This window comes from Serinus canaria, chromosome 25 (assembly GCF_022539315.1).
Source record: "Serinus canaria isolate serCan28SL12 chromosome 25, serCan2020, whole genome shotgun sequence".
Taxonomy (NCBI): Eukaryota; Metazoa; Chordata; class Aves; order Passeriformes; family Fringillidae; genus Serinus; species Serinus canaria.
In genome coordinates, this window is record NC_066338.1 from 10,288,515 (window position 1) to 10,304,525 (window position 16,011).

General features: G+C 69.7%; 1 protein-coding gene across 1 annotated transcript in view; it reads left to right on the forward strand.

Moving 5' to 3' along the window:
- The first annotated feature begins 1,271 nt into the window (after positions 1 to 1,271).
- Positions 1,272 to 16,011, forward strand: part of KIF5A (kinesin family member 5A) — an 18,032-nt gene continuing 3,292 nt past the window's right edge. The window contains exons 1-15 of the mRNA XM_050984800.1: positions 1,272 to 1,421; positions 3,279 to 3,366; positions 3,841 to 3,914; positions 4,636 to 4,740; positions 4,974 to 5,022; positions 5,338 to 5,393; positions 5,785 to 5,872; positions 6,773 to 6,897; positions 7,735 to 7,839; positions 8,715 to 8,863; positions 9,765 to 9,913; positions 10,680 to 10,873; positions 11,122 to 11,190; positions 11,980 to 12,599; positions 14,595 to 14,886. Coding sequence (XP_050840757.1) covers positions 1,293 to 1,421; positions 3,279 to 3,366; positions 3,841 to 3,914; positions 4,636 to 4,740; positions 4,974 to 5,022; positions 5,338 to 5,393; positions 5,785 to 5,872; positions 6,773 to 6,897; positions 7,735 to 7,839; positions 8,715 to 8,863; positions 9,765 to 9,913; positions 10,680 to 10,873; positions 11,122 to 11,190; positions 11,980 to 12,599; positions 14,595 to 14,886 — 2,292 coding nt within the window. The 5' untranslated portion in view covers positions 1,272 to 1,292. The remainder of the gene's footprint in view (positions 1,422 to 3,278; positions 3,367 to 3,840; positions 3,915 to 4,635; positions 4,741 to 4,973; positions 5,023 to 5,337; positions 5,394 to 5,784; positions 5,873 to 6,772; positions 6,898 to 7,734; positions 7,840 to 8,714; positions 8,864 to 9,764; positions 9,914 to 10,679; positions 10,874 to 11,121; positions 11,191 to 11,979; positions 12,600 to 14,594; positions 14,887 to 16,011) is intronic.

The window sequence follows — 16,011 nt, forward strand, 5'->3', positions numbered from 1 at the left end:
GGGGGACAGGGGACACACGGACGCGGCGTGGGACAATGGCGGTTCAGGGGACACACAGACACGGGGGGGGACAATGGGAGGGACAGGGGACACACGGACACGGACAAGGCACGGGGGTACAAGGGGGACACACCGGGGGTGAACAAGGGGCGGGGAACGGGGGGACACGGGGGGGCGACACAGAGGGGGACACACGGGTGGGGGCACACGGGGACACACTGGGGACACAGGGGGAAACGTGGGGGGCACAGGGGCACACAGTGGGGGGGGGACAGGGGAGGACACATGAGGGGCACACGGGGGAGCATGGGGGGACACGGTGGGGACACGGCGGACACCCGGGCCGGACTCACGGGTGGGGGCACGCACAGGCCGGGTGGCACTGGGGACACCATGGGGGTGTCCCGGGCTGTCCCCATGGTGGGGCTGCCCTTCTCACCCTCGGGAGACCCCCGGGCTCAGCTCCGGACCCCCCCGACGTGTTTGGGGGGGGTCACCCGGAGGGGGGGCCGGACAGAGCTCCCGGTGTACCGGGGATGAGTCAGGACCGCGGCCTTCCCGCGGGGGGAAACCGAGCAGGGAGGCGGGGGGGGCTGGCCTCGCTCCCCCGTCCCCGGCCGCGCCCCCGGGGTCCCGTCCCCCGGCCCGTCCTGCTCCCCCCGCCGTGAATCAGCACTTCGGGGGGGTCCATCCCCAGCGCTGCGCCCCCCCCTCAGTTCCGGCCACCTTAAGAGCCGCGGGCGGCTCCACCTTAAGGCGGGGGAGGGGGCGCGGGGGGGCGGCCCCCCCCACCCGCCGGTCCCGGGGCTGCAGTGGCGACAGCAACGGTCACAGGAGCGGCGACAGCGGCAGCTGCGGAGCGTCAGCCCCGCCCGGCGCCGCCTCCCGCATCCTGCAGCTCGCAAGCCGCATCCCTGAGCAGCATCCTGCATCCCTGGGTACCACCCGCAGCCCTGGGTACCACCCTGCAGTGCTGAGCAGCATTCTGCATCCCTGAGCAGCATCCTGCATCCTTGGGTACCACCCTGCAGTGCTGAGCAGCATCCTGCATCCCGGGCAGCATTCCGAGCCCTTGGGTACCACCCGGCATCCCTGAGCAGCATCCTGCATCCCTGGGTACCACCCGGGCAGCATCCTGCATCCCTGAGCCGCATCTGCACCCTCTGGTACCGCTCAGCACCCCCGGGTGCCACCGTGCCCCCGGTGCCAGCTGTCCCTTAGGCTGTGAGCAGCGCCCCGGCTGACCCCCCCCGGCCCGACCCTCCCCGTGTGGAAGCCCCCAGACCCCCGGCATGGCCGAGCCCAGCTCCGAGTGCAGCATCAAGGTCCTGTGCCGCTTCCGGCCGCTCAACCAGGCCGAGATCCTGCGGGGGGACAAATTCCTGCCCGTGTTCCAGGGGGACGACAGCGTCGTGCTGGGGGTGAGTCACTGCGGGGGGCAGGGCAGGTACCCCCACTCTGGGGGCGCTGTCACTGGGGGGGGAGGGTGCTGGGTGTGGTCGCTGCCCCCCGGGACTCTCCCCATGCCCCCCCCCCCCCCATTTCCGAGGCTCTCGGCACTCCCAGTTTGCCCAGTGGGGGGATGTTTACATGGAGCAGACACGCCCTGACCCCCCCCAGGGGGGTCCCCAAAGCAGCGGCCGGGGAGGGGGGGGGATGCCGCAGACCCCCCCCTCCCCCTGCGCTGCGGCCCTGCCCTTTGTTAGGGGCTCATCCGGAGGGGGGGGGCTGAGGCCCCCAAAATATCGGCACCCCCGCCCCCCCATAACCGCCCCCCCCTTGCCCGGGGGAGGGCGTGGGGGGGAAGCGATGGCGCCGGGGGGAGAACGGGGTGGGGGGGCGGGGGGGTCCATGGAGGGGGGCGTCTGTAAATGGGGGGGGGGGGCCATGAGTGCAGGAGGGGTCCGTGATTGGGGGGGGGGTCCATGGATGTGGGGGGTCCGTGGATGGGGGGGGGGTCTGTGGGTGCCGAGGGGGTTCCCTGGATGTGTGGTTCGTGGCTGAGGGGTCCGTGGATGCCGGGGGGGATCCGTGGCTGGGGGGTCCGTGGATGCCGGGAGGGTCTGTGACTGAGGGCTCCGTGGATGCCGGGAGGGTCCGTGGATGGGGGTCTCCGTCCGCCCGGGTGTCGCGGTGCGGCGCTGCCGGCGCAGTGCGGGGTTGCGGGGTTGCGGGTGCGGGGGCAGTGGCGGGGGTGGCGTTGCGGGTCGGGGCTGTGGGGTAGGGCCGGGGGCGCTGGGATGGGGGTCGGGGGCAGGGCAGGATGGGGGTGCGGGCGGTGCGGGGGGGTTGCGTGACCGGCGGCGGGCGGGGCAGCGGAGCTGCGGCGGCTGCGGGGCGCCGGGGAGAGCGGGGGCGCGGGCTGCTGGCACCGGCTGTCCCCGTGCCCCCGAGCCCCCGTCTATCCCCGTGTCTGTGTGTCCCTGTGGCCATCTGTCCCTATGGCCGTCTGTGCCCATGTCTGTGTGTCCGTGTGTCCCCGTGTCTGTGTGTCCCCGTGTCTATCTGTCCCGTGGCCGTCTGTCCCTGTGTCTGTCTGTCTCCATGTCCGTGCGTCCCCATGGCCGTCTGACCCCGAGCCGTGTGTCCCCCACGCCCTCGTGTCCGTCTGTCTCCATGTCCCCGTGTCCGTGTGTCCCCGTGTCAGTGTGTCCCCATGTCCCCGTGTCCGTGTGTCCCCCTGACTGTGCGTCCGCCTGTCCCCGTGTCCCGGCTCAGCACCGGGGCCTGGACAGCTCCCGGCGGGGAGTTGGGGTGTACGGGGGAAGTCTCCAGGGCTGTCTGTCTGTCTGTCTGTGGGGGGCTCTGTGAGGGGCCTGGGGGGTCCTTGGGGATCTAGGGGGGTCTGTGGGGGTCTTTAGGGGAATGGGGGGTCTGTGGGGATCTATGGGGAGTTATGGGGAAATCTGGAGAGTTCGGGGGGTCTGTGGGGGGCTCAGGGGTCTGTGGGGATCCGTGGGGCAGTCTGGAAGGTTCTGGTGGTCTGTGAGAGGGTTTGGGAGGGGGGGGGTCTGTGTGGATATCCGGACCCGGGGGTGTGTGGGGGCTGGGTCCCTGAATGGGGGGTGCAGGGCGGGTACCGGGGGTACAGAATGAGGCCCCCCCAGCCCCTCCCACCTTACCGGGACTCCCTGAGGGCCCCTGAGCCCGTCCGAGCCCCCCGCGCCTCGGGGGGTCTCTGGCCGGTGCGGGGGGATCTCTCTGGATGGTGACCCCGTGCCTCGGGGGGTCTCTGGCCCGTGACCCCTGTGTGTGTCCCCCTGCCCCCCCCCTCCCAGGGCAAGCCGTACGTGTTCGATCGCGTGTTCCCCCCGAACACCACGCAGGAGCAGGTGTACCACGCGTGTGCCATGCAGATCGTCAAGGGTGAGCGACCGCGGGGACAGCGGGGACAGAGCGGGGACAGCGTGGGGAGAGACCGGGACAGCCCGGGACAGACGGAAACAGCGTGGGGACAGCATGGGGACAGCTTGGGAACAGCGTGGAGAGAGCGTGGGGACACCAGGGACAGCGTGGGGACAGCTTGGGGGAGAGACCGGGACAGCAGGAAACAGCGTGGGGACAGCATGGGGACAGCGTGGGGAGAGCGTGGGGACACTAGGGACAGCGTGGGGACAGCCCGGGGAGAGCCCAGGGACACCAGGGACAGTCTGGGGACAGCCCTGGGTGGGACATCCGGGAACAGCCCGGCACAGCCTGGGGACAGCCTGGGAACAGAGCGGGGACAGCGTGGGGGGACCCTGGGGACAGCTCGGTGTTTTGGAGTCCCCGGGGGTTGTTTGTGGGTCCCGGGGGGTGTCTGGGGCTCCCGGGGGTCCCCAATCCCCTCTCTCCCCCCAGATGTGCTGGCCGGGTACAACGGCACCATCTTCGCCTACGGACAGACATCATCGGGCAAGACCCACACCATGGAGGTGGGGGGCACAGGGCGGGGCTTTGGAGGGGCACTGGGGGGTTTTGGGGGCGCCGGGGGTTTGTGAGGGCACAGAAGGGGGGGTGGTTGGAGGGGCACTGGGGGGCTTTGAGGGGCACTGGGGTTTTTGGGGGGCACTGGGGGGTTTGGGGGGCACTGGGGGGGCACTGGGAGCTCTGGGGGTTTGGGAGGGCATGGGAGCACTGGGGGTTTGGGGGGGCACTGGGGGGAAACGGTGGGGGCACTGGGAGCACTGGGGGTTTTGGGGGGGCACTGGGGGTTTTGGGGGGCACTGGGGGGTTTGGGGGGGGCACTGGGAGGGCACTGGGAGCACTGGGGTTTTGGGGGCACTGGGAGGGCACTGGGAGGGCACTGGGAGGGCACTGGGAGCACTGGGGGTTTTGGGGGGCACTGGGGGGCACTTGGGGTTTTGGGGGGCACTGGGGGGGCACTGGAGCTCTAAGGGTTTGGGGGGGCACTGGGAGCACTGGGGGTTTTTGGGGGGCACTGGGGGGTTTGGGGGGCACTGGGAGCACTGGGGGTTTTGGGGGGGCACTGGGAGCACTGGGGGTTTTGGGGGGCACTGGGGGGTTTGGGGGGGCACTGGGAGGGCACTGGGAGCACTGGGGGTTTTGGGGGGGCACTGGGGGGGCACTGGGAGCACTGGGGGTTTTGGGGGGCACTGGGGAGTTTGGGGGGTTCAGCGCCCCCCGCCCCCCCAGGGGAAGCTGCACGACCCGCAGCAGATGGGGATCATCCCCCGCATCGCCCGCGACATCTTCAACCACATCTACGCCATGGACGAGAACCTGGAGTTCCACATCAAGGTGGGCACGGGGGGCACAGGGGGCACCGGGGGGGACCGGGGGGGACTTGGGGGGGTCACTTGGAGGGGCTGGGGGGACACTGGGAGGGGCACTGGAAGCACTGGGAGGAGCTGGGAGTTGCTGGGGGGGGGTACTGGGGGGGGCTGGAACAGGCACTGGGAGCACTGGGGGGGCACTGGGGGACGGCCCGGCCTGCCGCCCAACACCCACCCCCCCCCCCCCCCCCCCCCCAGGTGTCCTACTTTGAGATTTACCTGGACAAGATCCGGGACCTGCTGGACAGTGAGTGGGGGGATACTGGGGGGGCACTGGGGGGCACTGGGGAGGACTGGAGGGGACTGGGAGGCACTGGGGGTCGGGGGCAGGGTACAGTGGAGCACTGGGAAGCACTGGGAGGTTACTGGAAAGCACTGGGAGGTACTGGGAGGCACTGGGAGCACTGGGTGATTACTGGGAGGCACTTGGGGTCGGGGGCATGGTACAGTGCAGCGCTGGGAGGCACTGGGAGGTTACTGGGAAGTTACTGGGAGGCACTGGGAGGTTACTGGGAGGTTACTGGGAGCACTTAGGAACCCCCCCCCCCCGTGTTGCCCCCAGTGACCAAGACCAACCTGTCGGTGCACGAGGACAAGAACCGGGTCCCCTATGTCAAGGTGAGGGGGGGGAGGGGGGCACTCCCGGGGGGGGAGGGGATGGGCCGGGCACCCCCTGAGCCCCCCATGGTCACCCCTGGGGCGGGGGAGGGGCCGGGAACCCCCTGAGCCCACCATGGTCACCCCTGGGGCAGGGGAGGGGACGGGAACCCCCTGAGCCCACCATGGTCACCCCTGGGGCAGGGGAGGGGACGGGAACCCCCTGAGCCCCCCATGGTCACCCCTGGGGCGGGGGAGGGGCCGGGCACCCCCTCAGCCCCTCATGGCTGATCGCGGGGGGGGGGTGAGAGGCTGGGGTCCTGAGCCCCCCGTGGTCACTCCCGGAGGGAGGGAGGGGTCCTGAGCCCCCCCCGAGCCCCCCGGTCACCCCCTCCGCCCCCCGCCCCCCCAGGGCTGCACCGAGCGCTTCGTGTCCAGCCCCGAGGAGATCCTGGATGTGATCGATGAGGGGAAATCCAACCGGCACGTGGCTGTCACCAGTGAGCGACACCGGGGGACGGGGGGACGGGGGGGCATGGGGGGCGTGGGGGGACATCATGGGGACATGGGGACACGGCGGGCACGGGGGGCATGGGGACATGAGGGACATGGGGGATGTGGATGGCATTGGGGGGACAGGGGGGACATGGGGATATGGGGGCATGGGACACTGGGGGGTCCTGGGACACTGGGGACACTGGGGGGCATAGGGGAGCATGGGGGGACATTGGGGATATGGGGACAGGGGAGGGACACGGGGGACATGGGGGCATTGGGGGGCAGGGGTGGACACGGGGGCAATGGGGGGCATAAGGCGCCATAGGGGGGCGTGGTGGCCGTGGAGGGACACGAGGGGCTGGTGGTGATGGGGGTTGGGGACAGCTTGCTCGGGGTCCCTGGGGTGCCAGGGGACACCCTGCAGGAGTTTGGGGGTCCCTGGGGTGCCATGGGACACCCTGCAGGAGTTTGGGGGTCCCTGGGGTGCCAGGGGACACCCTGCAGGAGTTTGGGGGTCCCTGGGGTGCCAGGGGACACCCTGCAGGAGTTTGGGGGTCCCTGGGGTGCCAGGGGACACCCTGCAGGAGTTTGGGGGTCCCTGGGGTGCCATGGGACCCCCCGCTGGGGTTTTGGGCTCCCCAGGGCGCTGTGGGACCCCTGGGCTGGCTCGGGGTCCCGCTGAGCCTGGGGGTCCCTGGGCACTGCTGGGGGGGCCTGAGGGGTCACGGGGCCTTTTTTGGGGTACGGGGGACACTGCCGGGTCCTGGAGCCGTTCTGGGGAGCAGTGCCAGCCTCGGTGCCCGTTTCGGAGTGCAGGGGGCAGTGCCAGCCCTGTGCCCATTTCGGGGTGCAGGGGGCAGTGCCAGCCCCGGTGCCCACACGCGTGCCCCCCGTGCCCACAGACATGAACGAGCACAGCTCCCGCAGCCACAGCATCTTCCTCATCCACATCAAGCAGGAGAACGTGGAGACCGAGCAGAAACTGAGTGGGAAACTCTACCTGGTGGATCTGGCGGGCAGCGAGAAGGTGGGGGGGGCACAGGGCTGGGGGACCCCAAAGGGGGGGGGCATCATAGGGCTGGGGGCACCCCAAAGGGGGGGGCATCATAGGGCTGGGGGCACCCCAAAGGTGGGGAACCAAATGTGGGGAGCCCCAAAGGTGGGGGGGGGGGAACCAAATGGGGGGGGACCCCATGGCTGGGAGACTCCAAGTGTGGGGATCCCAAATGTGGGGGGATCCCAAATGCGGGGGGATCCCAAATGTGGGGGGACCCCAGAGCTGTGGGACTGCAGAGGTGGGGGTGCAGGGAAGGGGGGATGGACTGGGGCACTGGGGGGCACTGGGGGTGGTGTCCCCCCCTGGAGGGTGGGGCCTGGGGGCGTTCATGAGATCTGGGGGGCATTGGGGGGGTGGGGGCATTTGGGGGGGAGTCTATGGGGTTTGGGGGGGCATTTGGGGGGGATATTGGGGTTTGGGGGGGCAATTGGAGGGTGGGAGCGTGGGGCAGCCGGGGGGTCTTGGGGGGAATTCGGTGCTCAGTGGGACATGGGGAGGGTGGGGGTCTTGGGGGGCCATTTTTGGGGCCATTGGGGTTTGGGACCATTTGGGTCATTTTTGAGGCCATTGGGGCCATTGGGGTTTGGGGTCAGTGGGATTTTTGGGGCCATTGGGGCCATTTTTGGGGCCATTGGGGTTTGGGGCCGTTGTGGTTTCAGGACCATCACTCTGGAGTGGAGCTCTCTGGGGGGAGGGGGTTGGCACTGGGGTCTCCTGCCTGTTGGCACCCTTGGGTTGGGCTCTGGGGCCATCCCTAGGAGGGTCCCTGGGGTCGGGGGTGTCCCTGAGCCATCCCACCCCCCCCAGGTGAGCAAGACGGGGGCTGAGGGGGCCGTGCTGGACGAGGCCAAAAACATCAACAAGTCCCTGTCTGCGCTGGGCAACGTCATCTCGGCGCTGGCCGAGGGCACGGTGAGACCCCCGCCACTCCCCGAGCCCCCCCGGGGGTCCCCCAGCCCGGGGGTCCCGGGTGCGCCTCGCCCAGCCCCCCTCTCCTTTCCCCTCTGTCCCCCGCGGGTCCTGCTGAGCACCCTCCCCCACCCTGTGCGCCCCCTCGGGGGTCCTGGGGTGCGGGAGACCCCCCTGAGCATCCCCCCCGCCCCGTGTGTCCCACCCTGCTGAGCCCCCTGACCCCTGCCCTGGCCCCTCCGAGGTCCTGCGAGGGGACACCCCCGACCTCTTGTGTCCCCCTGAGCCCCCTGTGTGTCCCTGAGCCCCCTGTCCCCGTGTGTCCCCAGTCCGGCCCCCTGTCCCCCGTGTGTCCCCAACCCGAGCCCCCTGCCCCCACCGTGTCCCACTCCCGTGTGTCCTTGAGCCCCCTGTCCCCATATGTCCCCAGCCCGAGCCCCCCTGCCCCCTGTGAGTCACTCTGTCCCCACTGTGTCCCCAAACCGAGCCTGCTGTCCCCCGTGTCTCCCCGAGCCCCCGTGTCCCACTCCCGCGTGTCCCCTAATGTCCCCCTGAGCCGGCTGTCCCCCTATGTCCCCAACACGAGCCCCCTGTCCCTCTGTCCCTCCTGTGTCCCCAGCCCGAGTCCCCCGTGTGTCCCCTTGAGCCCCCTGCCCCCCTCCCGTGTCCCCCTGAGGCCGCTGTCCCCCGTGTGTATCCCTGAGCCCCTGTCCCCCCTCGTATCCCCAACCCGAGCCCCCTGCTCCTCCTGTGTCCCCCTGTCCCCCTCGTGTCCCCAACCCGAGCCCTGTGTCCCCCTGTCTCCCCCGTGTCCCACTCCCGCGTGTCCCCCCCTCCCCCCGGGGGTCCCGTCGCTGAGGCCGCCCCTCCCCCCGCAGAAGGCCTACGTGCCCTATCGCGACAGCAAGATGACGCGGATCCTGCAGGACTCGCTGGGCGGGAACTGCCGCACCACCATGTTCATCTGCTGCTCCCCGTCCAGCTACAACGACCAGGAGACCAAATCCACGCTCATGTTCGGCCAGAGGTGCGCCCGGGGGTCCCCGCGCCCCCCGAGCCCCCCCAGCCCCCCCGGCAATGGCGGTGTCCAGCCGCACCCCCCCCACCCCCACCTGCTGCCCCCCGGGTGCCCCCGTGGAGCCACCGCCCCCCGCTCCTGCCCAGAGCAACCCGAGATCCCCCCGAGACCCCCCCAGGGCACCCACGGAGCGCAGTGCACCCCAACAGCGCCTGCTGCACCCCAACAGCGCCTGCTGCACTCCAACCTCACCCAGTGCACCCCAACAGCGCCTGCTGCACCCCAACAGCGCCTGCTGCACCCCAACCTCACCCAGTGCACCCAAAAAGCACCTGCTGCACCCCAACCTCACCCAGTGCACCCAAAAAGCACCTGCTGCACCCGAACAGGCCCTGCTGCACCCCAACAACACCTGCTGCACCCCAATAGCCGTCAGTGCACCGCAATAGCCCTCAGTGCACCCCAACCTCACCCAGTGCACCCCAAGTTCCCCCAGTGCACCCCAATAGCCCTCAGTGCACCCCAACCTCACCCAGTGCACCCCAAGTGCCCCCAGTGCACCCCAATTTCACCCATGGAGTTCCAGTGCACCCCCACTGCTCCCAGTGCACCCCAACAGCGCCTGCTGCACCCCAATGTCACCCAGTGCACCCCAAGTGCCCCCAGTGCACCCCCACTGCTCCCAGTGCACAGCGCCTGCTGCACCCCAACTTCACCCACGGTGTCCCAGCCACATCTCGGCTGCCCCCAGTGCACCCCAACTTCACCCAGTGCCCCCCCCGGTGTCCCCCAAGTGCCCCCTGCACCCCCCGAGGGCTGCACTGGGGTCCCCAGAGCTGGGAGGGGAGGGGGGCAGGGGTGCCAGGTGAGGGGTATCAGGTGAGGGGTGCCAGTTTCGGGGTGCCCCCAGGGCCAAGACCATCAAGAACACGGCCTCGGTGAACCTGGAGCTCACGGCCGAGCAGTGGAAGAAGAAATTCGAGAAGGAGAAGGAGAAGAACAAAGCGCTGAGGGAGAGCCTGGCCCGGCTGGAGGCGGAGCTGAACCGCTGGAGGAGTGGTGAGGGCACCCGAGAGCTGGGGGCACCCCGATGTCTGAGGGCACCCCGATGTCTGAGGGCACCCCGAGAGATGGGGGCACCTCGAGAGATGGGGGCGCCCCGAGAGATGGGGGCACCCCGAGAGCTGGGGGCACCCCGAGAGATGGGGGCACCCCGAGGGATGGGGGGACCCCGAGAGCTGGGGGGACCCCGAGAGCTGGGTGCACCCCGAGAGCCGGGGGCACCCCGAGAGCTGGGGGCACCCCGATGTCTGAGGGCACCCCGAGAGCCGGGGGCACCCCGAGAGCTGGGGGCACCCCGATGTCTGAGGGCACCCCGAAAGATGGGGGCACCCCGAGAGCTGGGGGGGGCCCGAGAGCCGGGGGGGCCCCGGGCACCCCACTGTCCCCCCAGCCCCGCCAGAGACACTGAGGCTCAGTGTGTGCCCTGGAGGGGCACCCCGGGACAGGGAGGGGCATCCGGAGATTGGGGGGGACCCCAACTGTGGGGAGAGACCCCAACTCTGCAGAGGGGACCCCAGATGTGAGGAAGGGCCCCAGATGTAAGGAGGGGACTCCAACAGTGGGAAGGGACTCCAATTGTGGGAAGGGACCCCAGCTGAGGGGAGGGGACCCCAACAGCCTCCAGCCCCCAGTGGAGACCCCGAGGCCGTGTCCTTCAGCGGGGGAGGCTGAGCTGGGAGGGGACCCCCACCCCTGGGGGCACCCCGAGATCCAGGGGTACCCCCAGCCCTCGAGGGGGGCTCTGAGGCCGTGTCCCCCCCAGGCGAGGCCGTGCCCGAGACGGAGCAGCTGAGCGAGGCCGAGGCGGGGACGGGGCCGGGCGAGGGCCAAGGGGGGGTCCCCGAGGAGCCCCCCCTGAACGACAACAGCTCCTCCATCGTCATCCACATCTCAGACGAGGAGCGCCACAAGTACGAGGAGGAGATCCGCAAGCTCTACAAGCAGCTGGATGACAAGGTGGGGACCTCCGGCCCGGTGGGGACCCCCCCGGACCTGCCAAGGACCCCCAGCACCCCTGAGCACCCCAGGACACCTGGGGACCAGGGGGTGCTGGGGGGTCCCAGCCCCACACCTGGGGACCTCAGCACGGCGGGACTGGGACCCCCTGGCACCTCCCAGTTCCCCCCTGGCACCTCCCAGTTCCCCCTGGACCCCCCCACACCCCGGCCCCCCGGTGACCCCTGGGGACCCCCCTGTCCCCCCAGGATGATGAGATCAACCAGCAGAGCCAGATCATGGAGAAGCTCAAGCAGCAGATGCTGGACCAGGAGGAGGTGAGGGCCCTGAACCCCCCCCATGACACCCCCTCTGTCTGACCCTCTGGAGCCCTCCCAGAGCCTTGGACCCCCCTGGGACCCCCCTGGGACCCCCCTGTGACCCCAACCCAGCCCCCCTGGGCCCCCTCACCCTCAGTGCCTGGGACCCTCCTGGGACTCTCCAAACCCTGACCCCCAGGACCCCAATGTGGCCCCACTGGGACCCCCCCAAGTCTCCTTTGGGACCCCCCCGAAGACCCCTGAGGACCCCTCTGGGACCCCCAGTTGTGACCCCAGGCTGGCTCTGCCAGGATCACTTCAGGACTGGTCCCCAGGACCCCCCAGGACCTCTCAACCCCCAGGACCCCTGGCCTCCCCCTCAGCCTCTGGGGCTCCTGGGGGACACCCCCATGACCCCTGGGACCCCCACCACCCCACCATGACCTCTGGGACCCCCCCATGACCTCTGGGAACCTCCCCACGCTCCCTGGGACCCCCCCCATGACCTCTGGGACCCCCACTCTGATCCCAAGGACCCCCACTTTGACCACTGGGGTGCTCACTGTGACCCCTGGGACCCCCATTCTAATCCCAGGGACCCCACCATGACCCCAGAGACCCCCACTCTAATCCCTGGACCCCACCATGACCCCTGTGCCCCCCACTCTGACCCCTGGGATGCCCACTTTGACCTGTGGGACCCCCACTCTGATCCTTGTGACCCCCCCATGACCCCTGGGAGGCCCACTCTGATCCCTGGGACCCCCACCATGACCCCCGTGCCCCCTGTGCCCCCCGTGCCCGCAGGTGCTGGCGGCGGCGCGGGGCGGGGGCGAGGCGGCGCGCCGGGAGCTGGCGGCGCTGCGGGCCGAGCACGGCGCGGCGCGGGCCGAGGTCACCGAGGTGCTGGCGGCCCTCGAGGAGCTGGCCCGGAGCTACGACCGCAAAGCCCAGGAGGCCGAGGACACCGGGCGCCACAACCGCCGGCTCGCCGACGAGCTGGCCCGCACCGAGGTGGGGGGACACCGGGACAGCCGAGGGGCCAGGGACACCGGGACAGCCACCGGGACAGCCCGCGGGGCTGGGGACACCGGGACAGCCACCGGGACAGCCCGCGGGGCTGGGGACACCGGGACAGCCAACGGGGCATCCACCGGGACAGCCACCGGGACTGCCCGCGGGGCTGGGGACACCGGGACAGCCAACGGGACTGCCCACGGGGCTGGGGACACCGGGACAGCCAACGGGGCATCCACCGGGACAGCCACTGGGGCCGGGGACACAGGGACAGGCGGGACAGCCCACGGGGACCGGGACACTGGGGCATCCACCAGGAAAGCCACTGGGACAGCCACAGGGACAGCTGGGGGGCCGGGGACACCGGGACAGGCGGGACAGGCCGTGGGGCAGCGTTACGCCGGGAACCAGTGGGGAAAACTATGGGAAATCCTATAGGGAAACAAAAGGGGAAATCCTACAGGGAAAACCACAGGGAAACCTCTGGGCTGGGGAAATCAGTGGGAAACCCAACTGGGGAAATCAGGAAATCTACAAGGAACCCAGTGGGAAACCCTACAGGGAAACCAACAGGGAACACAACTGGGAAATGAACCAGGAAACCCAGCGGGGAACTGAACAGGGAACACAACTGGGAGCCCAGTGGGATCCTCCTGGAAACCCAGCAGGGAAACAGCCCAGCAAAACCAGCAGGGTCCTGCTGGGAGCCTCCCTGGGGTCCCCACCAGGATCCCAATGGGGGCCTGCGGGGAATTGCCACAGGATCCTGCTGGGAATCCAGCTGGGAACCCTGCTGGGACCCTTCACTGGGAATCCAGCTGGGAACCCTGCTGGGACCCTTCACTGGGAATCCAGCTGGGAACCCTGCTGGGACCCTGCACTGGGAATCCAGCTGGGAACCCTGCTGGGACCCTGCACTGGGAATTCCAAGGGGATCCTTCTGGGACCCTGCACTGGGAATTCCAAGGGAATCCTGCTGGGACCCTGCACTGGGAATTCCAAGGGAATCCTGCTGGGACCCTGCACTGGGAATTCCAAGGGGATCCTGCTGGGACCCTGCACTGGGAATTACAATGGGATCCTGCTGGGAGCCCACCAGGAAACCCAGTGGGGTCCTGTGGGAGCCTCCATGGGGGCTCAGCTGGGATCGCTGCTGGGGCTCCCCCATGGGACCCCCAAAGTGTTCATCAGCTGGGACCCCCTGGAATCCTGCTGGGAGACCCAGGGACACCCCACAGGGATTCCCAGCAGGATCCTACCGGGAATCCCCACGGCCAGAGGGGGGTCCTGCTCAGGGCTCCACAGGGTCACACTGGGAGCACCCATGGGTGTCAGACTGGGATCCCCACTGGGAGCACCCATGGGTGTCAGACTGGGATCCCCACTGGGAGCACCCATGGGTGTCAGACTGGGATCCCCACTGGGATCATACCTGGAACCCCCCTGGGATCCCTGCTGAGATCCCCCCTAGACCCCAAACAGGCTCCTCAGCCCCACTGGGAAACCCACGTGGAGCCTTCTGGGACCCTCCCCCTCTGACACAGCCCCCCCAAAGCCCCCTCCCCCAGGCCCAAACTGGGGTGCTGTGAGCCAGGGAAACCCCAAAAGAGGAGCCTCAGACTGGGGAGCCCCCAAACCCCAAACTGGACCCCAAAGAGGGGCAACCCCTCCCATCAAGCCACCTCCAAAATGAGATTCCCCCCAACCAGAAGAGAGGGTTCCCCCCGCCTCAAACCAGTGCCCAAACTGGGGAGCCCTGCCCCTGAACTGGGGTGCCAGGCTGGGTGCCCCCCTCGGGCAGGACCTTGGGCTGCTGGGGCGGTGCCACGGTGGCAGTTCCGGGGTTCCTGAGGGGTGCTGGGGGTGCCAGGATGGGCAGGACTGGGCAGTACTGGGTGGTACTGGGTGGTGCTGGGTGGCACTGGGTGGTACTGGGTGGTACTGGGTGGTACTGGGTGGTACTGGGCATCACTGGGTTGTACTGGGTGGGACTGGGGCATGCCAGGGCGAGCCTGGCAGGGAGTGCCTGGTGTGGCTGCCCGGGCAGTGGGGGTCAGGCAAGGGCAGCTTGGGCAGGGGGTGCTGGGTGTGAGGGCACAGGGGTTGCCAGGGCTGTGGGCGGCAGCGGCGGGGGGCGCAGGGGGCACAGGGCTGTGGGGGGACAGTAGCGGGGGGCACAGGGGGCACAGGGTGTGTCAGGTCTGTGGGGGGCAGCAGCGGGGGGCACAGGGGGCACAGGGGGTGGCAGGGCTGTGGGGGGCAGCAGCGGGGGGCACGGGGGGTCTCAGGTCTGTGGGGGGCAGCAGCGGGGGGCACAGGGGGTGCCAGGGCTGTGGGGGACAGCAGCGGGGGGCACAGGGGGCACCAGGGGGCACAGGGGGGTCTAGCACTGTTGGGGTTCTCAGGTGCGGGGGTGCCCGGGAGGTGCCGCAGGATGTCCTGGGTGTGCCCTGGCGGCCCGGGGGCCCGGGGGGTCCCCGGGGTTCCCCGGGGGTGGCGGGTGCCGCCGTCGCCGGTGCCAGCGCAGCCCTGTCGCTGTCACTGTCGCAGGCCACCACGCTGTCGCTGGAGTCGGAGCTGTCGCGGGCGCGGGAGCTCGGGGGGCAGCAGCGGCGCCGCGCGGCCGAGGTGCTCAACGGGCTCCTGCGGGACCTGAGCGAGCTCAGCGCCCTCGTGGGCAGCGGCGACATCAAACTGGTGAGGGCACGGGGGCACAGGAGCAGGGCGGGCACCGGGGCACGGGGGGCACCGGGGGGCATGGGGGGCACGGGGACCATGGGGGGCACCGGGGCACGGGGGGCACTGGGGGGCACGGGGGGCACGGAGAGCACGGGGGGCATGGGGAGCATGGGGGGGAACCGGGGCACCGGGGAGCACGGGGGGCACGGGCAGCATGGGGGGGCATGGGGGACACAAGGGCCCAGGGGGCACAGGGAGCACAGGGGACGAGAAGGATGGGGTGGCACTGGGGGCACTGGTGAACGGGGGGCACAAGGAGCACAGGGGGCACCGGGGGGCATGGGATGGGAGGGGTGGGTGGTCTTTGCCATGTGGGACGTGCCCCTGCTGTGCCCTCTCCACGTGCGGGGTGTCCCTGCCATGCCTGTGCCACGCTGTGCCCGTGCCATGCAGTGCCCACTGCAGAGCCGTGTCATGGCACACCCAGCTGTGCCATGCCCATCCCGTGTCCCTTCCATGCCCATTCTGTGCCCATTCTGTGTCCCCGTGATGCCCTTGTCACCATACCCCTGTCAGTGTCACACCCACCCCGTGCCAGGCTGTGCTGCCTGTGCCATGCCAGCCCCACGCCATCCCCATGCCATGCCCATGCCATCCCCCTTGTGTGCCATTCTCAAGTGCCACACTGTGTGCAGGACATGCCTGCACCATTCAGTTCCATGCCGTGCCATGCCGTGTCATGCTGTACCTGTATGTGGTACACACCTGTGCCATGCTGTGCCATGTTGTGCCATGCCATACCCATGCTGTGCCATTCCTGTGGCGTGCCGTGCCATGCCGTGCTGTGCCATGCCATACCAAAGCTGTGCCATTCCTGTGCTGTGCTGTGCCATACCCACACTGTGCCATGCCATGTTGTGCCATGCCATGCCATACCCACACTGTGCCATGCCGTGCCATGCTATGCCATGCCAGCTGTGCCATGCCACGCTTGCAATACCCACACTGTGCCATTCCTGTGCCATTCCTGTACCATGCCAAACCCACACTGTGCCATTCCTGTGCCCGCTGCCCTGCTGTGCCTTGCCCTGCTGTGCCGTGCCATGGCATACGCACACTGTGCCATTCCTGGGCCATGCCAAG